Genomic DNA, 24,870 nt, shown 5'->3' with positions numbered 1-24,870 from the left:
GCGAGCTAGGTGACTTATCGTATTGCACCTTGCAATGTTTGTAGTAGCGTACATGATTTAAAATTAACATTTTGTGATTATGATACAGTGTAAGAGATTCCCTTGGTCACTCATTGTTCTACTACTACTTCACCGACCACTACATCTGAGACTACATTAATCACATGGTAAATACAAATGTCATGAGCAATCAGATGATAGCTACAACATCATACATACAATATACCAGTGTTAGCAGTAGTGACTGGAGAACGTGTGACACTGAGTAGACTAATCACACTATAGTATAATCACAGCATGAGATACACAAATATGTATTGACTGAGGTCACACGTCGGAAGAATGAGGTCGAGTTTGCACAACACTGAGATCATTTGACGAGCTGCTTTCATTCAGTCTTGTTCATTATCACTCTAGCTACTCCTAGCAAAGTTGCACTTACTGTAGAACACCAAAAAATTGATCAAGTTTCAACTATGCACTTGGCGTCCAGCTTGCACCCTCACTGATGACTTTTGATGCCTTCACTTGCTAGCAATACTGCCAATACGTCGAAAACAAACTATAAAGAAATACTCAGTTTCCCATTTCCTCATTTCCCATTCTTCCTTTTAGTGACACTCTCTTAAGGACATGGTTAAATGCAGAACAGACTCGTAAATGGACTGTTTCAAACAAGCCTAAATACCAGTATAGCTCATAGTATAGCATCCCATAAACAATACTACACACAACAAAGGTTTTTACAAAAGCTTTTACCCATGATTTTAAAGCACGGTCGAGCCAACAACAAGCCCAGTACTTATAACTAGGTTTAATAAATTCAGGTAATAGCAGTCACGGGTGAAATTGTCACTATCAGTGCTGTAAACATGGTTGAATTATAGCACATTTTATTGTTGCAGTCAGCCTTACCAGCTGGTGAAGTAAAACTGTGGTGTGACTTTGAAGCCTGCCTATCACCTTCCGTAACCTGAGAAGCAGCTGCAAAGCTATGTAGCAATTAACCTGAACACAAATCTATTATTAATAACAGCATCACTTCAACAAGTCACCTTTGGCTTGTTTACAACATTATAAAGTCACGCCATGAAGAATGCACTTTTAATTCAGCACAGAAGGAATGACGTTCAACAGCAGTTTTAAGCGCGGTGCTTAATATTAGAGCTGTACCGATATGGGTTTTTGGCATGTACTGATATCCGATATGTATACCACCAAAAGAAGCCGATAGCCGATAGTCGATCCGATATTTGCATTACAAATAAAAGTCATAGTTAAACTATACATTTACCTACTATTCAACAACATGTGAATATATTCATTGCTCACTCTATGCCTGTGGTGATGGTGGCTTGGGTTTCTATTGTGCAATCCAGATAATTAGTCACCCACGAACATTTTTATACATACTCCCATGAAGCCTTAAACAGATATTTCTGCATTACTCTGCATTTTATTGGCTTGTGTGAAGGCTGGTACAGTCGGTTTCCTTGGTTATCCTGTGACTCTTCTTTTTATTACAAAGGTACTATATATAACTGCTTTGTTTAAGACTGATAAGCTTTCCAGCAACAAACAATAGAATTGCATGTATTTGTATGGCTGCTCATAATGTAGCGCTTGCTGTAGAGTGAAAATAAGCCGCTGCCACTGAACAACCACATGAATAACATAGGAAATCAATATTATAATCCGTTTATATACAAACTATTGCTGTATAAATATCGGTCCTGATACTGTTCTATACCGATGCCGATATTGGTAAAAATTGCTATAAATATCAGTGGCCTATATTTAGGCTGATCCGATTATCAGTACAGCTCTACTTAATATCAGCTTATACAAGTTTCAAGACAATGTTCAGAGGTTTATTTACAGTCACTGCAGCATCTGATATCATTCAGGAGTGGTAAATATACGTTTGGAGTAAGTTTTCCCAGTTCATTTGTAAGTCTGCTTTCCCAGTCTGCTCCGCATTTTAGTAATGTCCTTTAAATTATGCACAAGTTCATTTCTGTCTTTTTGTTGACAGTAAGGTAAATGTCATGCAGAGACAGAAACTGTGTTATGTGTACACCACCTGTAATGGCCTTAGCTTGCATGTAGTTCAACTAACCCTGCATGTTCATTATGTCACTATATGGATGACATAAGGATTATGTTCAAAGCACTATCAACATGTATGCTACACAGTAATATAGAATACTAATAATGTCACATTTGTTGTCCCTACATGTACAGCAGGCACCAATGTTTTTATTTGTTCTTTACAACACGTTGAAGGCACTGGTAGGCAAGACTCACTCAATAAATGAGCTACATTGTTCTCAAAACCACAGACAAATAACTTTGTTGTTTTACATCATTAATTTCAGTATGCAGGATGGGGTAGGTAAAAACAGTAGGACTAATCCAATACAAGTATAGAATACTGTGAAGTGTATAAAATTCCAAGAAGAGTTGGATTCCTGCAGGTCCCCTGGTCCTTGGTCCCCGGGTCATATAGGTACCTTTGCAAGTGGTCTTGCATTGTCAATCCACTTTTCCCCTCATCAGAGTGTATTGCACGATATTTGCACCAAAAATTATAAGCGCCTATGAAAGGGGTACGTAAAAAACAGTGCACCCAGGAACTGAGGACCTGGGACTGAGGACCCGAGACCAGGGGACCCAAGGACCTGACTCTGCTTATAATTTATACCCTTCACAATATTCTATACTTATACTAGGTACCTTTGCAAGTATAGACTTGCATTACTAATCCACTTTTTCCCTTGTCATGGTGTCTCACACTATGTTTAAACCAATTAGAAGTAATAAGCACCTCTGAAAAAAGTGTCTGAAACTGTAGGCCACTCGCCTGCTGCATAATGAGTATACTAATCTATTATTTCGACTCGTTACTAAAGTTTAGAAACATTGTGCAAACAAATATTCACGGAAAATAGCGATTACTAGCTAAGCAAGTTTCAGTCCAACAGCTCGACATTCAACCAGACTTCATACATCGTGGTGCATTTGCACAATGTTTCTAAATTTTAGTAGTAAGTCGACATAATAGACTAGTGTGCTCATTGTGCAGCAGGCGAGTGGCCTATAAATGTCAGCTTCAGACACTTTGATTTCAGAGGTGCTTATAATTTCTACTTGGTTTAAACATCGCGTGAGACATTGTGTGAGACACCGTGATGGGGGGAAAAGTGGATTATTCATGCAAGTTTACTTGCAAAGGTAGCTAGTATAAATATAGAATTTTGTGAAGGGTTTAAAATTCCAAGAAGAGTTGGATCCCTGGCCGGGTCCCCTGGTCTTTGGTCAATGGGTCCAATGTTTTTACCTACCCCTATGAAAGAGTATCTGAAGCTGACTACATTCACAAACCATTCACCTGCTGCACAATGAGCATGCTAGTCTATTATGTCACCTAGCTACTAAAGTTTAGAAATATTGTGCAAACAAATTTTCTATGTAAATAGCGATTACTAGCTAAGCCAAACTAAGCAAGTTCCAGCAGCTCGACAACCAGACTTCATACATTTTGCACAATGCTTCTAAACTAGTCTAGTAGCTAGGCGGCATAATAGACTAGTACGTATGCTCATGCAGGCAAGTGGCCTATATAAAGTGCAGTCAGCTTCAGACACTTTTCCAGAAACGCTTATAATTTCTAATTGGTATAAACATCAAGGGAGACACCATGATGGGGAAAAAGTGGATTGTCCATGCAAGACTACTTGTCCTAGTACAAGTATAGAATGTTGTGAAGTGTATAAAATTCCAAGAATAGTTGGATTCCCACAGGTTCCCGGGTCCTTGGTCCCTGGGTACACTGATTTTACCTACCTTGAGGGATGGCATAAGTTCTTTAAAAGTAACATCACCATACATGCTACATACCTACATGAGCAGTGCTGGTGTTTAATGCTTGGTCTCTGTATCCAGCATTAACACATGTGGAGATGGTGCTGCATGTAAGGCAGGTACCAATGCTAAATGCTCGGTCTAGGTGTCCAGCATTAACACATGTGGAGATGGTCCTGTATGTAAGGCAGGTACCAATGCTAAATGCTTGGTGTCTGTGTCCAGCATTAACACATGTGGAGATGGTCCTGCATGTAGGGCGGGTACCAATGCTAGTGTAGCTATAAAACAAAGTGGCCTTATTATTGAGGTTTATCACTAAGTTCAAAATTGTAAGAGATGCAGTGATGTCTTGTTCTTTCTAGATGTACAGGTGAATGCCACAAGTAAAAAGTAATAATGGCTAACAGGTTATAAGTACGCACATTTTACTACTACAATACAGGTTGAGACAAGTAGGCTGGTACAACATAGTAAACTGTTAACCTCACAGTTTACCTAGGAATGGCTTTGTGGTCACCACAAGGAAACAACAAAAATTACATTCCAATACCTCTATGTTTGGTGTCCCTCCTTGGCCAATATCTCACACACACTCAACTTATAAAGACATTATTTTCTGACAAAATATGGCCTGACAACTAGTGTAATTGACCAGTAATGTCCCCAAACATTATTTCACACACTAATACATCAACCACACATTGTAGGTTTGACATTTATACAACACAATACACAATACAGGTATAATAAGTGTATACTCACTTGAGTAGGTCTCCTCTTCTTTTCAGCCATATCACTATCTTCTGTAACAACATAACACAATACAACATGTTATAATATTTACATAGTTATCTATTGTGGATCACATGATCACATGAATCAGGAAATTTATAAGTTACCTGTAATAGGGATGAATATATTCAGAGATACAGTATCTTTCCAATGGAGTCAGTAATGGAACACACACATTTAAATTTCTGTGTTTTGATTTATGTCATCATGTGGCTGCTAAAGTTAAAGCAGTGATTGGTTAAATAATTTAGCAATCATGTTCTCACATTCTACCAGACTGTCCTAGTAGAGCAGTTTAACTAGTGTGACTGTTTACCAGTACTGTATATCAAGGATCATGGAGTCTCAAAAAAAAACACGTAAACCAGCCTCACAATACCTTCATGCCACCTTGGCAGTATTGGTTAAGTATAATCAAACACAAAAGTGCCTTTAATACTACTTGAAATGCCTCCATTAGGTACAGTGTAGCTATATGAACCTCTTTTATTTCGACTACATGACTGAAAAATCAAGCCCATAGTCATATATAGGTGTTATTGAGCTACACTTGTCTGAAGGTATTAGTAAGTATGTCAGTCAGGTAGTATCAGTCAGTCACTGTTAGACATCACTTCAGCCCAACTGTGATACCACAGTACATACAATGTATCCATCATGGACTAACTTTCTCTCCTCCTTTGTGTCCTATTTTTCTTTGTTGACAGCTCAAGGTGTTGATTCAACAAGTGATAACTTCCCTAAGTTTGTAACAGGAATCATCTGTATTTTCTGTAGTGACTGGATTGATTGTAGAGGTACCTCTCATATGGTTCTTCATTTGTAACGTTGTTTAAAGGGTTGAACATACTGTAGCTAAAAATGAATTGTACTAGCCACTTGCCACTTTTCAGTAATTCAGTGAACTTGGTATGTCCATTCAGATGAAACCAAGTCTGATGTAAAGTCTTTTAATGCGTTATGCGCTGGTAATTATTGTACAAAAAGGTAAACAAACAAGTATAATATAAGGAAAAATTAGATTTTTAAAAGCAATGAAACAAGTGCATGGAGTTGCCTACACCTGACGATATACTAGTGGACATTTAATCCCTTCTTCAGTCATGACTAAATTGGGTATTAAATGTCCACCAGTATAGTGACCTATTATCAAACATTAAAATTATGTAATGTATTCAGAAGTTTACAATATTATTCCACATACTCGTAAGGTGTTTATATGGAGAATTCCAATAGTGTAGTCTATGAGCTTACCGATGAAGAAATGAAGAAAAAGAAAACAGGAATTGTCATGAAAGAACTACAACTCGAGTGTGACTTTGGCAGCAGAATTGGCCAACTATTTATCATTTTCCTGAGTGAAAGATGTATCCACAAAGACTGTATAGGAGGGGTTGTTGTAAACAAAGATGTTAAGGCTGTGTTATTGTGTTGACTTTTTACTGTACACCTTTAACACTAAATGATTCACTATTGTAACTCACATGTGCATGCTTGTATCAAAATTATACTTCGGTTACAGTATCATGGTACTTCAGTTAACATGTTGACATAATAATTAAGAGTATGTATGTTGCACTGAGGTTACCACAGTAGAAAAGGTGCAAAATTTTCAATAGCTGATCAACGGAAATTAACGATTGTTTGATAATAGGTAGCGGTGTTCGATATTTCGTATTATATGGAATGCAGAAATCCACTTGTCACACGGACACTAATCAGCTCAAACTTACGTGAGATATTCTACGAGAAAGGTGCTACCTCGTGGTGAAATTTTGAGGTTAATACTGCTTTCCTGGATTTATGAAAAGTAAAGTGTAAACCTCATTTGATAATCGGTCACTTATGCTATCTTCAGGTACACTCCTATGATCCTTAAATTATTTTTTTCTTTGCACTTATTAGAATTTCTGACTTCTCTATTAGAGTATCTCATATTTAACGAACTGTGCACATTTTCTTATAGTTTTCAAAACCATACTTATAGCACTGATAGCTTCCCAAAATTATGCTGACGTAATATTTGTCTCAAAGTAATTAGATAGTGATCAATCTGATTCTATTGTACTTTACTCTTGCACTGATCTTTTCCAGCTTTAATAATGGCCTCTCTGCATAGATTGTCTGGATGGAACAGTGGTCCTTTACACAAGTCCGGACCATTTGTGCATTGCTATGTTGCCCCACCCTCTATCCTTACCCGAGGACACAACACGAACAAGAATCAATACTTCATCATACTGTAATATACTACACAACACATACAAATACCTGTTATAGAGTGATTATCAGCTATCGACGAGGACACGAGGACTACCAAAGCGTACCAAAGGCTAAGGCAAATCACGAGACTGGTGTAGGTAATACCTGGAAAGTATGGATAGGTCTCGGATCTGGAAGTGAACCATGAGCAAGGTGACCAGGAGAGAGCAGGAGTGATACCACACGAAATTATCAGTGAGCATGTGTAGTAAGTGTTTATGATGTGTTTGTACGGTATGTATAATCGGCCCAGTTGGTCTGTTATGTTTCCACCCGTAGTAGTCTCTAGTCTCGCTTCATGTGCTTGGCCAGACCTCTCTTTGTCATTGTTTTTCCCAGCCAATGATAGAGTAAAAGGTGGTCTGGCCACGCAAGACTAAGTAATCATAAGGTAACTATTTGATGATTTTCAGTTTCTCATCAGAAGGCTATAAAGTGGAGTACAGGCAGGTGCGAGGCTGGTGTGTGGGCAGGTGGATCATTATCACACAACATGCCACAATTGTTAGGCTATGACAAGATACTGGACCATTTCTGATGTACAGTCGGCTCCACCAACAAGTACAGTGACACAAAACTCTGTAAACATTATAATGATGTAGTCTCACGTAGCCAGACCCCTTTCTTTCTTTTGTGTGGGAGCGGGAAAAGGAAAGGGTCTGTTAAACATAGTATAGTATGGTCGTTGACCTATCCCAAGATTGTGGGGCTTCTACTGAGCAGCTTCTTGATTGTTTGTGGGTGTGAATGACGTGTTTTGCTAATTGTTGCATCATTTGCATTCTGTTGCCATAGATATAAAGCGTGATCTGCTGATTTTTGCATCGTTAGCATTCTATTACCATAGCTGCTGCTTTTATGCTGTGTATGTGTGTGTGTAGTACTGAATGATCATAAAAAAATTACTATCACAATAGTTTTTCAGCAAATATCACTATAGTGAATACTGTATCCCAATAGTTTCTGAACTGCATTACCAAGTGGATATTTCTTAAGACAGCTTGATTCTGTATAATATCCTCTTACAAACATTTCTATGGGACTCCAGAAAACACGGAATACGGAATAACAGAACAGCGGAATAACGAAATTGGCGAAAATTACATTCTTACATTTTACTACATATATACAGTCTATAGCATTTATACAATACTCACCTCGTAACAATTCCACAGAGAATCCACTAAGGCAATCCTCAGGGCGATCTTTAAATAGAACGAGCACAAAACTAACCACTATAGAATAATCTAACTCAGTTAAAATACACTTTACTGCAAAATCGCTACAACACTATAAGTTCTTTCTACTACAGTTGCTTATACCAGCAGTCACACACGAGTAACTGCCCGAATTTATTAGAATCAAGCTGCACAAAGTGCTTTCAGCTAAATACAGCACTTAACCTTTTGAATTTACATTAAGCTTGTTTGGCGATGGATAACTAACAGTTAGCCAAAGTAGATTATTTCAGAGAAGATTTCTTAGGATAGAGTGTTGTCACTAATAAATTCGGGCAGTTACTCGTGTGTGGTGGCTGGTATAAGTAGCTGTATCAGAAAGAACTTATAGTGTTGTAGCGATTTTGTAGTAAAGTGTATTAGAAAGTATTTTAGCTTAGTTAGATTATTCTGGAGTGGTTAGTTTTGTTGTAATGAGTATAGTGATAGCAGTTTCTCGACGATGCTCGAGTCACAACCGGATTAAAGTCACAACCGTTCGCGTACGCACCAAACTTGTATTCACGTGACATTAATAAACAAGACCTGCAATCAGACGTGATATAAGTCTACCTATATACAATGTTACTAAAGTTCACAATCAATCCATGACATTTGTGCTAGTTCTATTTAAAGATCGCCCTGAGGATCGCCTTAGTGATTCTTTGTGGAATTGCTACGAGGTGAGTATTGTATAAATGCTATAGACTGTATATATAGTAGTAAAATGTTAAGAATGTAATTTTTGCTTATTCCGTTATTCCGCTGTTCCGTTATTTCGTGTTTTCTGGACTCTCCATTTCTATGTCTGTTAGCTGTTGGTGGTGTTGTTTGTATTACACAACTCGGACAATAAGGCAACACAAAAAATATAATGCATGCTACCACAATGTCTGATCCAGATTGCTCAGCTTTTTCAAAGATGGCAGTTTTAGCAAGTCCTTTAGTGTGTTCCATTTGTCAGTCTGAACCATTGTATTGGTAAGTACATTTTTCAACTGATTTTAATATGCTTCCAAGTGCACTTAGATGGCTTTGTGTGGTGTAACACTGGTTAGTAAAGAAAGTACTGATAAATATATCTAATCCAAAACAGCCAAGCTGTAAAAAAAGTGTGCGGCCCTCAGAAAGGCTATGGTGAAAAAAGATGTGAAATCCAAGGTGGCGGCCAAGAAATGGCTGTGATGGTAGGTTAATGGTAAAATTTTTAATAATGACAATTCAGGTAAATTTTGTGAAGCGGCACAAAAATTCACCTGAATTGTCGTTATTAAAATTTTTACCATTAACCTACCATCACAGCCATTTCTTGGCCGCCACCTTGGATTTCACATCTTTTTTCACCATAGCCTTTCTGAGGGCCGCACACTTTTTTTACAGCTTGGCTGTTTTGGATTAGATTTCATTTCTTTTTGTATTTGTATACCCCAAAGCCGGCCTATGGCCAGCTTTGGGACTTTTTTAACTTATGTTTTTTTTTTCTTTACTACAGGAAGACGAAAAGATGAAGTAGATGTACTTTAAATATTTTATCAGTAAATGTACAAATTATATATATAATACATATGTGATCGGATTTGCGAAAAGGGGTCTTCCACACACATCCAATTTGCCAACTTTGACAATTGATAACTTCAGATTGGAAAGAGCTATTGCCTTGAAATTTGGACAGTGGTGATTTCTTTGCAGCTGAACTCTCTACATGATAGTTTCTTTGTAGCTGAACTCTCTACAAGGTAATTTCTTCTAGCTGATCTCTCTACAGGGAGATTTTTTGTAGCTGAACTATCTACAAGGTAACTTCTTCTAGCTGATCTCTCTACAGGGTGATTTGTTTGTAGCTGAATTCTTTACAGGTGATTTGTTTGCAGCTGAGCTCTTTACAGAATGGTTTCTTTGTAGCTGAACTCTCTACAAAGTAACTTCTTCTAACTGATCTTTCTACAGGGTGATTTGTTTGTAGCTGAACTATCTACAAAGTAACTTCTTCTAGCTGATCTCTCTACAGGGAGATTTGTTTGTAGCTGAACTCTCTACAGGTGATTTGTTTGTAGCTGAATTCTGTACAGGTGGTTTCTTTGTAGCTGAACTCTCTAAAAGGTAACTTCTTCTAACTGATCTTTCTACAGGGCAATTTGTTTCTGGCAGAATTTTCTACAGGGTGATTTCTTTGCAGCTGAACTCTCTACATGATGGTTTCTTTGTAGCTGAACACTCTACAAGGTAATTTCTTTTAACTGATCTCTCTACAGGGTGATTTGTTTGTAGCTGAACTATCTACAAGGTAACTTCTTCTAGCTGATCTCTCTACAGGATGATTTGTTCGTAGCTGAATTCTGTACAGGTGATTTGTTTGCAGCTGAGCTCTTTACAGAATGGTTTCTTTGTAGCTGAACTCTCTACAAGGTAACTTTTCTAGCTGATGTCTCTACAAGGTAGCTAGTTGGTAGCTGAACTCTCTACATGGTGGTTTCTTTGTAACAGAACTTTCTACAAGGTGACTTCTTCTAGCTGATCTTTCAATAGGGTGATTTGTTTGTAGCTTCACTCTCTACAAGGTAACTTCTTCTAGCTGATCTCTCTACAGGGAGATTTGTTTGTAACTTAACTTTCTAAATGATGGCTTCTTTGTAGCTGAACTCTCTACAAGTTAACTTCTTCTAGCTGATCTCTCTGCAGGGTGATTTGTTTGTAGCTGAATTCTGTACAGGTGATTTGTTTGCAGCTGAGCTCTTTACAGAATGGTTTCTTTGTAGCTGAACTCTCTACAAGGTAACTTCTTCTAACTGATCTTTCTACAGGGCAATTTGTTCGTGGCAGAATTTTATACAGGGTGATTTCTTTGCAGCTGAACTCTCTACATGGTGGTTTCTTTGTTGCTGAACTCTCTACAAGGTAACTTCTTCTAGCTGATCTCTCTACAGGGTGATTTGTTTGTAGCTGAACGATCTACAAGGTAACTTCTTCTAGCTGATCTCTCTACAGGGAGATTTGTTTGTAGCTGAACTCTCTACAGGTGATTTGTTTGAAGATGAACTCTCTAAATGATGGTTTCTTTGTAGCTGAACTCTCTACAAGTTAACTTCTTCTAGCTGATCTCTCTACATGGTGATTTGTTTGTAGCTGAATTCTGTATAGGTGGTTTGTTTGCAGCTGAGCTCTTTAAAGAATGGTTTCTTTGTAGCTGAACTCTCTACAAGGTAACTTCTTCTAGCTGATGTCTCTACAGTGTCACTAGTTTGTAGCTGAGCTCTCTACATGGTGGTTTTTTTGTAACTGAACTCTCTACAAGGTGACCTCTTCTAGCTGATCTTTCTACAGGGTGATTTGTTTGAAGCTGAACTCTCTACAAGGTAACTTCTTCTAGCTGATCTCTCTACAGGGAGATTTGTTTGTAGCTGAACTCTCTACATGATGGTTTCTTTGTAGTTGAACTCTCTCAAGGTAACTTCTTCTAGCTGATGTCTTTACAAGGTCACTAGTTTGTAGCTGAATTCTCTACATGGTGGTTTCTTTGTAACTGTACTCTCTACAAGGTAACTTTTTCTAGCTCATCTTTCTACAGGGTGATTTATTTGTAGCTGAATTCTGTACAGGTGGTTTGTTTGCAGCTGAGCACTTTAAAGAATGGTTTCTTTGTAGCTGAACTCTCTACAAGATAACTTCTTCTAGCTGATGTCTCTACAAGGTCACTAGTTTGTAGCTGAGCTCTCTACATGGTGGTTTTTTTGTAACTGAACTCTCTACAAGGTGACCTCTTCTAGCTGATCTTTCTACAGGGTGATTTGTTTGAAGCTGAACTCTCTACAAGGTAACTTCTTCTAGCTGATCTCTCTACAGGGAGATTTGTTTGTAGCTGAACTCTCTATAAGGTGATTTGTTTGTAGTTGATCTCTCTGCAGGTTGATTTGTTTTAGCTGAACTCTCTACAGGCTGATTTGTTTGTAGCCGATCTCTCTACAGGGTAATTTGTTTGTAGCTGAACTCTCTACAAGTTGATTTGTGTGTAGCTGATCTCTCTGCAGGTTGATTTGTTTGTAGCCGATCTCTCTACAGGGCAATTTGTTTGTAGCTGATCTCTCAACAGGGTGATTTTTTTGTAGCTGACCTCTCTTCAGGGTGATTTGTTTCTAGCTGATCTCTCTACAGGGTGATTTTTTGTAGCTGACCTCTCTTCAAGGTGATTTGTTTCTAGCTGATTGTTCTACAGGTTGATTTGTTTGTAGATGAACTCTCTACAGGGTAATTTGCTTGTAGCTGAACTCCTTACTTTGTGTCTAGTTTGTAGCTGATCTCTCTACAGGGTGATTTGTTTGTAGCTGAACTCCTTACATTGTGTGTAGTTTCTAGCTGATCTCTCTACAGGGTGATTTGTTTGTAGCTGATCTCTCTACAAGTTGATTTGTGTGTATATAGCTGATCTCTCTGCAGGTTGATTTGTTTGTAGCCGATCTCTCTACAGGTAATCTGTTTGTAGCTGAACTCTCTATAAGGTGATTTGTTTGTAGCTGATCTCTCTGCAGGTTGATTTGTTTTAGCTGAACTCTCTACAGGGTGATTGCTTGTAGCTGAACTCCTTACATTGTGTCTAGTTTCTAGCTGATGTCTCTACAGGGTGATTTTTTGTAGCTGAACTCTCTTCAGGGTGATTTGTTTCTAGCTGATCTCTCTACAGGTAGATTTGTGTTGATTTGTTCATTGCTGATCGCTCTAAAGGTAATTGATTTGTTGCAGTTGAACACCCTGCAAAGTGTTTTGTTTGTAGCTGATCACTCTAAAGGGTAATTTGTTTGTAGCTGAACTTTCTCCACAGTATCTTGTGTGTAGCAGAATTCTGTGTAACTGAATTCTCTAGAGAGTGACTTAATTGTAGCTGAATTCTCTACACAGTGCATGACTTGTTTATAGCTGAACTTTCTTCAGTGTGACTCGTAATGTTCTGAATCTCTATAGTGGTATATTTGCTTAACTCTCCACATGGTGACTGTCTTCTTGCTGAACTGTCTATAAGATTAACTGTTTGCAGCTGAACTCCCTACAGAATAACTTGTGATGTAATAAAATTCTATAATGGAGTAAATAAATTAGCCGAATGCTCTATTAGGGTGACTGTTCTATTAGAGTATCTCGATCTCGCATTTGCTACAAGGAGTTGGCTTTCGAATCATAACTCAGTGGTTTGTAATCCGATTCTTCTGTACTACTGGAAGGACTTTCTATGAAGATTATTCCAGCTATACACCGATTTTCAGCTCATTGCTCTAAGCGGTTTGCCTAGTAGGCGTGAAAACTAATACTTTTTTATTCATAAAAATCGATCGCGTAATTATGACACAGGTTGGGTTTTGTGTCATATCTCCGTGGTCTTTATCTCGATTCCTTTCAAACCACCAAAAGGCACTCCTACGATGGTTACTCCATCTACATAGCAATTTTCAACTCATTCCATGAAGCGGTTTACCCTGTAGGCGTGACAACAAATCGATCTTGTTTTACGCGAATAATCGGTCATAACTCCTGAACCATTCATCGGATTTGTACCAAAGTTGATGCTAGGATTCGCCTTTGGACTCCCTTTCTGTGTGCCAAATTTCAAGGCGATCGGAGTACGCGTTTGCTTGTTATAGCAATTTTTGCAAGTGTGCGAAAAGACGAAGAAGAAAAAAAAACGAAGAAAAAAAACGAAACTTTGGCAGCTCGTATCTCGGAAATGGCTGGAGCGATTTCCTTCAAATTTAGAATGTAGACTCCCTTGGCTGGCGGGCAACTGTGTAGCAAATTTGGTTCCAATCAGATAAGTGATCACCGAGATACAAAGGTGTGAAAATGACGTTTTCGTTCTTCCTGTCAATATACTCACGGTGTGGCGCGCCGGCTTCTTGGGCCGCACGACACACTACCGTGTGTCTTGATACAGGTTTAAAATGTTAATGATAGGTAATGGTGTTGCCACGATATATCGATACATCGATAGTATCGATATAACAAGGTAGTGAAATGATATGATATAGCCAATCAGTTATATCGATGGTTGCACAATAGTGGCGCAATAGTGGCGCCACTTAGTGTAACGATGTGGGGGAGGCCATACATATGGTATTTGGCATTTAATTGTTGTATGGTGTAGTGCGGTAAACAAGCCAACCCCAAAGTAAACTGGGAGATTTTAAGGTTTCTATGTAGTGCCAGCCACTTGTCTCAACTGTAAAGCAGTAACAAAATGCATTTAAAACCTGATAAACAAGAGTACCTTTTGCTTGTGGTATACATTTAAACTTACAATGAATATGTTTGTCTTGCAAATGTTAGTTATTTCTATATATTATCGTGATATATGTTCATATCGTAATATAAACCTTGGTGATATATGATATAGAGTTTTCTATATCGTGGCAGTACTAATGGATAACATTATTAGCACGAATCCTGGCTACTATCATGATAGTGATGCAATGCTATCGCTTTTGTCTTCATGATTAACTATCACGATCTACAGTATTGCACTATCGATGCTATCGCTCAGTTCTCTGTGTGTGGGTGTGGTATGCGTGGGTGTGTGAGTGCGTGCGTAGTGTGTTTGTTGTGTTGTGTTTAGTACTACAAACTTCAGTGTAGTTGGCCACTTTGTGCACAAATGACACATTTGTGGATTAGTTGGCTGGTTAGACAAGAGATTTTATAACTGTGGATTTCCTGTTCTGATATTTACAAAGTTTCCCTGGTCTCTGTAGTTATTTATCCAGTCCAAGTCCAGTAGATTACAAAAGTCCAGTAGATTACAATAGTCCAGTAGTTTACAAAGATGTGTAGTTAGTGGTTGGCCATATTATGGTAATGTTAGTGTAAAGGTTATGATGGGTGTTGTTGTGTATTTTAACAAGTTAGGATTATAGTATTGTGGTGTAACAGGTTTGTGCAGGTATGTAGTGTGATGTGCAGGTATGTAGTGTGATGTGTAGTGGTGAAAGTTGGGTAAGTAGAATTCTAGGAAAACGGGAACGGAACGGAAACGGAAAGCGGGAACGGAAACGACCAACGGAAAATGCCTGATGAAGGTTATCATGTCAATATACGGGTTAGATTTTACAGCATGATGCTTCTTTGTAACATTGGTGGACCCTCCGTACTGTTCCGCTAAAACGATCGAAACTCTCTAATAGAGCAGTCACCGTCCATTAAAATACTCTAATAGAGCAGTCACAGAATGTTTTACAAACTATGTATCTCACCAGGGGCCTTTTAGTATTGAAAGTTTGTGAATAATTGTACTATAGCTGGCAACACTCAGCCTCTTCATTGGAGTCACCTCAACCTGACACATACTGATTACTGTATCTACCACATACCTAACTTTTATCTTGACAATATTGCAGCCATACACCTTCTAACATCTTTATGTAAACACAGTCAATTAATTAGAATACTTGTAAATCTCTTCACTCTTAATTGTTGAATCTTTTGTATGGTTTCAAGGAGTATGGTTATTTCAGATTTTTACATAGTGTTGATGATATAGCTAGTGTGTGCCATATGAGACTAGCCATGCACGTCTTGCAGCTGACAAGCAAGCTAACAGCATACCTTATCATACATAACTCTTATCAGGAAGCTGCATGTAAGTGCATAGCCTATATAGACACTGTCTTCAGTCTATATAATTACACAAACTTCTTCAAGCATGTTTCAGTGTTGAATCTTTTAAAATGTTTATAGTTTTAAAGGAACAGTTAACAGTCAGCATTGATGACTCTTTCGCTAGTCTACATACCTCATCTTTGCCAGCCATAGTTGCTCCATCATTCACAGGTTTAAAGGTCCGCATAGTAGCTAGCTAGCTAAAACATTCTTGACTGTTCTAGTAGAGTATTTTAATGCACGGTGACTGCTCTATTAGAGAGTTTCGATCGCTTTTGCGGAACAGTGCGAAAGGGTCCAACAATGTTACAAAGAAGCATCATGCTGTAAAATCTAACCCGTATATTGACATGATAACCTTCATCAGGCATTTTCCGTTGATCGTTTCCGTTCCCGCTTTCCGTTTCCGTTCCGTTCCCGTTTTCCTAGAATTCTACTTACCCGTGAAAGTTTTATGTTCACCAACCAATGCTGCAGCAGCTGCTAAATTGCAGCCTTGTAAAGTGTGTTGCAGAGATAACAAAGTTAGCCTATAATTCCAATAAGTGAATTAAGCAACAGATACTGATAACTGATCTTATTTACACTAATATCACTAATACTCATTCTTATCATTACCAAGTGACTCATATTAGTGACATAACCATTGATATACAGCTCATTGTAGGCTACACTGTAAGCTTGATGTATACCACAAGCAAAAATTACTGGTGTTTGCCAGGATTTTACTACTGCTATACAGTGAGACAAGTATGTACATACAAACCTAAAACCTCAGGGCATGGCCTAAACCTGATAGTCACTGCTAAACCATCAACACAGAACTTAATTGAAATGCCAAATAATTAATGTCTAGCCTCCCCCACATCATTATACTACACAGCACAGTGGAGGTTAATATCAGCTTTGATTTAATCAAAACTGATCAATCAGCTAGTAACCAATATTGCCTGATAGAACAAATTATTGGTACAATATGCTGCTATTTTTCCAGTAATTTAGGAAGTGACTGTCCATGTCTCACATAGTGATGTCTCACATGGTGATGTCTCACATGGTGATGTCTCACATGGTGATGTCTCACATGGTGATGTCTCACATCGTGAATGAGGTTCAGATAATACTTTAAAGGCTAAAAAAAATTATCTGTAAGCCACGGTACATCCTCCTGTGGGTTACTGGTCATGTCTTCAGGAGGACTTGTCATCTCTGAACTATTGTAGCTTGACTGAGTCACATCGGACACTACTTTGTAATGTACAGTTTAGAATCAAGAATTCTGTTTCCTTTTTGGTAGAACAAAGAGGTTGTCCTCTTTTCAGAGATGGAAATGTACAGAACTGGTTGTGTTGGTGATTTAACATCTACACAGATATCACTATTTATTATGAAATATTATACAAAACCATAGTAGTGACTGGTTTAGTGGGGAGGTGATCTGGGGTATAAGTAGATTTCTAGGAAAATGAGAACAACCAACAGAAAATGTCTGATATAGGTCATGTCGACATACAGGTTGGATTTCACAGCACCAGCAATGCTTCGTTACAGCATTGTTGGATCCTTCTACTACAACAATCTAATAGAGCAGTTACTTGTACTAAAGTACACACGAATAGAGCAGTCAAGAATGGTTACCAGAGACTGCATTGAAAGTCTATGAATTGATGGACTAATACAAGGGTATATAAACTTATCTAGCTAAGTCATCAACACTGAAAGTTAGCTAGCTACTCTTTTGAAACTATAAATATTTTAAAATATTCAACTATTAAATATTATACACTCTTTATACCAATGAGGTTCATGATGTATTCTAGTTTACTGACAGTCCCTGTTACAGACTTAGCTACACCAGCTGCTTCCAGATAAGAAATCATATGATGGAGGTATGCATGCAGCAGTATGATTGTCAAGTTGAAGCAGCTACAAAAGAATTCCCATGACTGGTCATTGTCCGTAGTCTCCTCATTGGATTGAACCAGCTACACATACCCCATCATTTGATTACCCTGAGGTTGTGGGTACAACTTCCCAGATCTACATACATATTCAGGCACTGTCGGTTTATTAGAAAACTTATTCATGTTTAATGGTTAAATCATTTGGTTTCAAGTAAGTAGTCTAGCTAACTTTTAGTGGCGTTGACTTAGCTAGTCTATAAACCTAATCTATGATAGTCCACCATTTAACCGGATTTCAATGCAGTCCTAGGTAAACATTCTTGACTGCTCTATTAGAGTATTTAATGCAGCTATATTAGTGTGTGTTCTGATTGTTTTAGCAGAAGGATTAGACACAGAGAAGCGTTGTGCTGCAAATCCAACCTGTATGTAATCATGGTGGCTTTTATCAAGCATTTTCAATTGGTCATTTCCACTTTCCCCCCAATTCTACTTACCCGATGGTCTGTCTGGTTGTTGCATGTGTGTTTTACCACAGTAACTAATGTTGGTACCTAGCCTAACATGTTGCTATGAATATTACCTGGTCACCAACCTGTTGTCTTGTGGTATTCTAACTATAGTGAAATGTAGTGTTTGTGCATATACATAAGTGTAAGAAAAATCTGGTAACCTTTACTGCTCTTTAGTTTATGGTATTTTGTTTTTTTAGCAGTGCTGAAATTCTGGTAGACCTACATGTAATCAAAACAGATACTTACATTAACAAGTACAGTATAAGGAAACAGAAGCTTCGGTTTGATTAGGGATAGAAGTAGTGAAACAAGGGAGGTTGTCTGCTACTACTGCCCCTATAACCATGATTGAACTAGGGATTAAATGTCCACTAGGCTTGCGCCAATTATGCCAGCATAATTTCGAGCATAATAGGCTAGCAAAAGCATCAAGCATTATGCCAGCATAAAAGGATGATTTTCAACAACTTTAGTTAAAACGTGCAATGCGCATGCCAAAAATAATGCATAACATGAACACACACAAATTATTATTGCATTTTATATCAATAGTTTTTCTTTGCACTTGTTAGAATTTCTGACTCCTCTATTAGAGCATCTCATATTTAACGAACTGTGCACATTTTCTTACAGTTTTCAAAACCACACTTATAGCACTGACAGCTTCCCAAAATTATGTCGACATAATCACTACATCACACAAAGTAATGAGATAGTGATCAATGTGATTCTATTATACTTTACTCTAGCACTGATCTTTTAATAATACCATCTCTGCATAGATCGTCTTGGTGGAGCAGTGGTCCTTTAAACAAGTCCAGACCATTTGTCCATTGCTAAGTCGCCCCACCCTCTACCCTTACCCGAAGCCAAATCAAAACACCCAAATAGAGTTTTAGTACATTACGCGTAAGGGGACATGCCCATCTATTATTCATAAAATGTAATGTTACTTACTATTTCCTATTGTCACTTTAACGAAGACCCACTGTATGACTAATAATACGTACGTAGTTAATTTGTGTATTATTTAAATGTATTGCTTTGTATGTGTCATGTCTTGTATGTTTTTCAGTTTTGTACTTGTGTATTTGTATGTGTACTCTGACATGGAAGAACAGCTATGCCGAACGTCATGAGTTTAAACAAAAAATCAAATCAACCTAAACTTAAGCTGTAATAGTTATTTCGTTTGTGGCACTAAATAGCAAATTCTGTACAATATATTTTTACACAAAACGACTGGACACAAACTCACAAACATCTTTGTCATGTCTACATTGGAATAAAAGCAATACTCGTATCTGTATTATCCGCTTTTTGCTTAGTTCTCGTTACAAGTGTCAGCCATTACAATGCAAATTTCAATTGTGGGTTTCAACAACCTCCCTTTATTGATGAAAATATTTCGTTAGGAATGAGACTAACAGTAAATATGGCAGGAATTACGACTATTGATGTCTGAAGCTTATCTTAGTTATAAAGACTTTTCTTTATGCTGAGCGATAATGTCTGCTTTTTCGTTATCTAAGTCAACGTACAGTCCGCTACACTCCACAGAAGTTTGCTCATTGAACATTGACAAGTAAGTGGTGTTCCTACTTCAATGGCAATTTTATCTGGGTAGTTTTGTACATAAGATAATGTTGCAGAGCGTTTATCTCGGTCCTGATTTTATTTAAGGCAGTAGGCATTTCCTCTTATTGTCTATGCACTAGCTATATTAATGGTTCTATAAATTATTTATTTTGTTTTGTGTGACTTTATTATGATTCTGTTTTGTTTTTTATAGCCACTATTTGTACAGCATTAGCCATCCAAATAAATATGGTCTTCCTCAGTGTGACCTATCAGATGATTCCGAGGCAAAATTTTGCAGTAAGCAGAAGTTAAGCGATAAGCAACTATTGATTGAAAGGTGATTGTGAAACTTTTCAACCATTACCATTGTGGTGTGCTGATAACAGACAGGTTGAGAGCTTGTTTACATCTGAATGGGAAAAGCTATTCAATGAGTAGGAGGAACTGGCCATGCTAAATTGTTAGACAATTGGAAAGAAACAATATGATGGTTACTCGAGTTAAAGGATACTGAAATTATTCCAACCAATAGGAAGCGAAACCCTGACCACTTGATTGTTCAATCATTTCATCAGAAGTTTGCCAAACTAGAAGAAAAAGTCAAAGAAGCCAATGATAAATTAAAGGATATCTCAAATGAATTAACATCTGTTAGAAAGTCTAACAATAAGCTGGCAGCAAAAATAGTTCGGAGTGGAGACACTGGTACTCCTAAAAATTACAAAAGCTGGGAAGAGTATACCCCTCAGTACAAAAGAACAGTTTACCAATGATGTGAAGGCAGCACTGTCATTTGCAGAAGATAATCATTTTACACCTACTAAAGTAAGCTTCATGAATAAGACCACTGGAGAAACTATGACTGTTGACAGAAATGGAAAAGCAACTCAGGTGGTTGAAGAAAAAGAAGCGACTGAAAATAGCGTTGTACAGAAGACACTCTACCTTAAGGAATGGTATAAAATTTCTAATGAGACATATCATGAATTTTCCATGGCAAATCCCTCTCTTCCAAGCTCTAGCTCTATTCTCAAAGAAGATAAGAAACTAGGTAAGAAGAGCTCCATCTGCCCTAACCCAGGAAGAGGTTTGGGAGCCCAACAGTCCATAAGAAAGCGGATACATAAGGTGATTTCTCACTCGGTAGAAAGTGACCCTTCATTTACAGAAAATTCAGTTGTTCGAGTAAAAATCACAGGTGATGGCACTCGCGTCAGTCAAAGTATGCATTGTGTTGTAATTGCTTTTACAATTCTTAGAGAAGTTGCTTCTCCAAATTCCCCCAGTGGAAATCACACCATTGCAATTCTAAATACAACAGAAAATTATGACACTTTAGCAGAATCTTTAGTGAAAATTTCAGATGAAATACAACAGACACAGTCAATAAAAGTAGGTGCGCATCAATTTGCAACTGAATGGTTCTTCACCGCAGATTTAAAATACTTAGCCATAATCACAGGTATTGAAACTGCTAACGCCAGATTTTCTTGCATATGGTGTAAGTGTCCCTCCGAAGACAGACGTGATATGACTAAAATTTGGTCTGTATAAAATGAGGATGGACAATTGTAAGTATCAGCAAAGGTTCATTATTGCCTAAAACAAAAAAGTACAATGAAGAAAAGTGTGGTTGTATTCGGCAGCCTTTATTTCCGTCCATACCGATAGACCATGTGGTTCCCAATATATTATATTTATTTCTGAGGGTGTCAGATGTTCTAACTAATTTGTGACCGGATTTGCGAAAAGGGGTCTTCCACACACATTCAATTTTGTAAACTTGGGAGACCGTAATGTAGTATTCAAGTAACATATTACTCTGAAATTTTCACCAACTACTAAGCTATGTTGGTGCTCACTTCTGACCAACTTTCAAGTCAATAGCTCTTTCCAATCTGAAGTTATGAATTGTCAAAGTTTACAAATTGGATGTGTGTGGAAGACCCCTTTTCACAAATCCGGTCACATTTGCTTATTGTGGAGTTGAGACCTCTAGATGGCATCAATAAAAATACGTTACATTTTGACAAGTACATCAAGTTTTCGAATGAGGATTGCAAAGTATCCTTTCACACGTATCAAGATAAGGAGTCTAAAGTATTGAAATGGAGGGACTTAACTGGCCCTGAGAAAGTTTGAGTATTCAACAATATTGATTCCAGTGATTTATTTCCAGATTTGCCAAAAGTTACTGATGTAAAAATAAATTGGGAACAATTTTACAACATTTACAAAACACTTCAATTACCCACAATTTTAACTAGTACTCAGTTAAGCAACCTTAAACATGATTTGATTCAGTGGATGTCACTTTTTACCTCCGTTTACCAGACTGAGAATGTTACTCCATACCTACATGTGTTAGTAAGTCACATCCCTGAATTTCTGAAGCTTTATGGAAGCATCACCCCATTTAGTCAACAAGGGTTAGAAAAATTAAATGACAACATAACAAAAAGTTACTTTAGATCTACAAACCATCGTGACATCAGTTCCTTACATCAACTTCTGCTTAAACTAAATCACATTGAAAAACCAACCTTTAATCCTGATTGCATTCATTCAAACAGAGTTCAGTTATGTGGAATATGTCAACAGTCTAATCACAACTGTCGAACATGTTCCCAAAACAATGATAGTGCTTGATTGTACATACAGCATTATATGTTTGATATTATCACTCAGGGGCGTAGGGAGGGGGGTTCCGGGGGGTTCAGGAACCCCCCTGTAAAAAATTCAGACTCAGGCTTCTGGGTTTACAGCAGGACTCCGCACCATTTAGTACATGCAGTGCATCAAAATGAGTGAGTAATAGTGTATGACACAGCACAACAATTGATGAAGCTTGCACTGGAAGGATTTACTGGGCCCTCTTGGAAACTTTTTGATAAGACCGATATACTCTAATAGAGCAGTTAGGTAAATACTCTAATAGAACAGTCACCTATACTCTAACTGTAATATCCATGTTAAAGGACTTCATTTGCGGAGTTTCTAAGACACTCTATTGAATGCAAAACTGAGCATGACCTTATACTTTGGTTAAAAGATATAGAACTCCATCACTTAGGAATGCAGAATGCAGGAATCCATGCTATGCATGTTTGTAGTCATAATGTTTTGATTGTAGCTAAGTCATTCTATTTGTATCAGTCGATTCATGGTTCCAATCCTACACTTTAGTGGGGCAATTATCTATATGTGCCTCTAAGCTTATAGTTATGTGTTATGCTGTCTGTTTCCATGCATGTGGTATTATAGCTTTACCTAGTACTACTTGAGCTTCACCCCAGGGGCACTTATATGCATTATAATTTATGTACTCCAGCTTTTTTGCATAAAATATAGTAATTTGCTGAGTTGTGATTTATTAAAATATGGAAAGTCTCTCAGCGGCTGGGGGCGCAGACCCCTGCTTCTGGTAACTCAATACTGCTGTTGGAACCCCTCTTCAAAAAATCCTGGCTACGCCCCTGTCACTTGTACAGTTGTAATACAATTGAGTCAAATTATGAAGTCACTGGCATGATACATGATCCCAGTCTGCTACAGTACCATCACAACGGATGAAATGAAAGACCAGTTGAGAATTCCCACCAAATACATACTTGCATAGTAACCCATCTGCTTGCATCTGATAGTCAACCTTTTGTTTTGAATTTTTAAAATAGTAGATTTCACTGTTTTTGGCTGGACATAACAAGTCTCCATTAGCATTAAGCCCGCGTACATACCACCTTTCTTCCTAGACATCATCCAGCTTTGACAAGCTGCTCAACTGGTACATATCTCTATTTCGCATCCCATTGGTCTTTACACCACGCCTTATACGTCCTTCAAAATAAACCTTGTCAAAATTCATGACTATGGTGCAAACTGAATCATCCTTCCTCTTGACGACCAACATTGACTTTATGTTGTTCCTCAGTTCATTATAAAAACAAAACCGACCTTCAGATGATACTGGGGTGGTAGTAGTAGCTTCATCTGAACTAGACGAATTTCTCAGTTCCACAATATCGTCAAGAGACCTCCATTCATCCCACTCGGCTCCATAGCCTATGTATCGAACTCTAACATGGCCACGTTCACTATCGGCTTATATTACTCTCAAACGGTAAAGTTTCTTGGATGAACTGTCATCACTTCTTCCATTGCTTTTACTAAATGACAACAGACGTGATACTATAGACCTTTTCGGCACAGTTACATCAGCTAATTCACGATAATGTCTCTTAGGGATGGAACGGTGTGACCTAGTAGCCATTCTTCTGTAGCAAAAAAATCCGGAAATGTCACGGAGATTGCAGTGTCTCACATTCTGTACAAAATCTTTTGATATGAGCAGGTCAGCATTCAGACAATGTTTGTGACAACTAAAATGATAGTATGACATTTTCTTACAAACTTGAGATACATGGTAGGTTCATGATAACATACAGTCAAAAACAACACACCCAAGTACTTTTGTTTATGTACTGATTTCAGGTTAGAATTATCTACTACTGATATGATGAAAACTTTTTAGAACCAAATTTGAACCACGTGACATATTTTTCCAGTTTAATCTCATTTTACTGTTAGTGATCCAGTTATGTATCAGATGTAACTGTGTGTTCATGGAAGCTGCTGTAATGGAAGCTGCTGTAATGGAAGGAGTAGCTCCACTACAAATAAATGTTGTAACACTAACATACTGGCCCATATCAGTAACCTGTAAAGGTAGATCATTCATGTACAGTATATCAAGAATAACAATGGTCCCAGCACATTGTCTTGAGAAATCCCACCTTTCATTTCTCTCCGCTCTGAATACATATAACCAAGATAGTACAGAAGTTGTAACACCAAGATTGTTGATTCTTTACAATAGTAAACAGTGGTCAAGGGAGTCAAACGCTTTATGAAAGTCAAGAAAAGCAGCACACACTACTTTCCTTCATCTATATGATGTACAGCATGAAGCAAGATGCCCTCTAATGATCACCCTTGCGAACTGCAGTTATGAGAGACTATTTCCAGCCAGTTGAAACTATACTGTCTTTCAGTGATTAGTTAAATAATTTAGCAACCATGCTCCATCATTCTATATAC

At 37.8% G+C, this 24,870-nt stretch overlaps 1 protein-coding gene across 1 annotated transcript in view; it reads right to left on the bottom strand.

Annotated features, from left to right (window-relative positions):
* LOC136246347 (probable serine/threonine-protein kinase DDB_G0271682) overlaps nt 1-15,960 on the bottom strand; it is a 113,521-nt gene extending 97,561 nt beyond the window's left edge. The window contains exons 1-4 of the mRNA XM_066037740.1: nt 15,907-15,960; nt 15,490-15,529; nt 8,079-8,156; nt 4,630-4,670 (exon numbers count right to left, since the gene is read on the bottom strand). Coding sequence (XP_065893812.1) covers nt 4,630-4,670; nt 8,079-8,156; nt 15,490-15,529; nt 15,907-15,960 — 213 coding nt within the window. The remainder of the gene's footprint in view (nt 1-4,629; nt 4,671-8,078; nt 8,157-15,489; nt 15,530-15,906) is intronic.
* Nucleotides 15,961-24,870: the final 8,910 nt, after the last annotated feature.

Source organism: Dysidea avara, chromosome 2, assembly GCF_963678975.1.
Source record: "Dysidea avara chromosome 2, odDysAvar1.4, whole genome shotgun sequence".
In the NCBI taxonomy this organism is placed as follows: domain Eukaryota; kingdom Metazoa; phylum Porifera; class Demospongiae; order Dictyoceratida; family Dysideidae; genus Dysidea; species Dysidea avara.
Note: the sequence above shows the minus strand (reverse complement) of the source record. Positions and strands in the feature narration are given on the sequence as shown.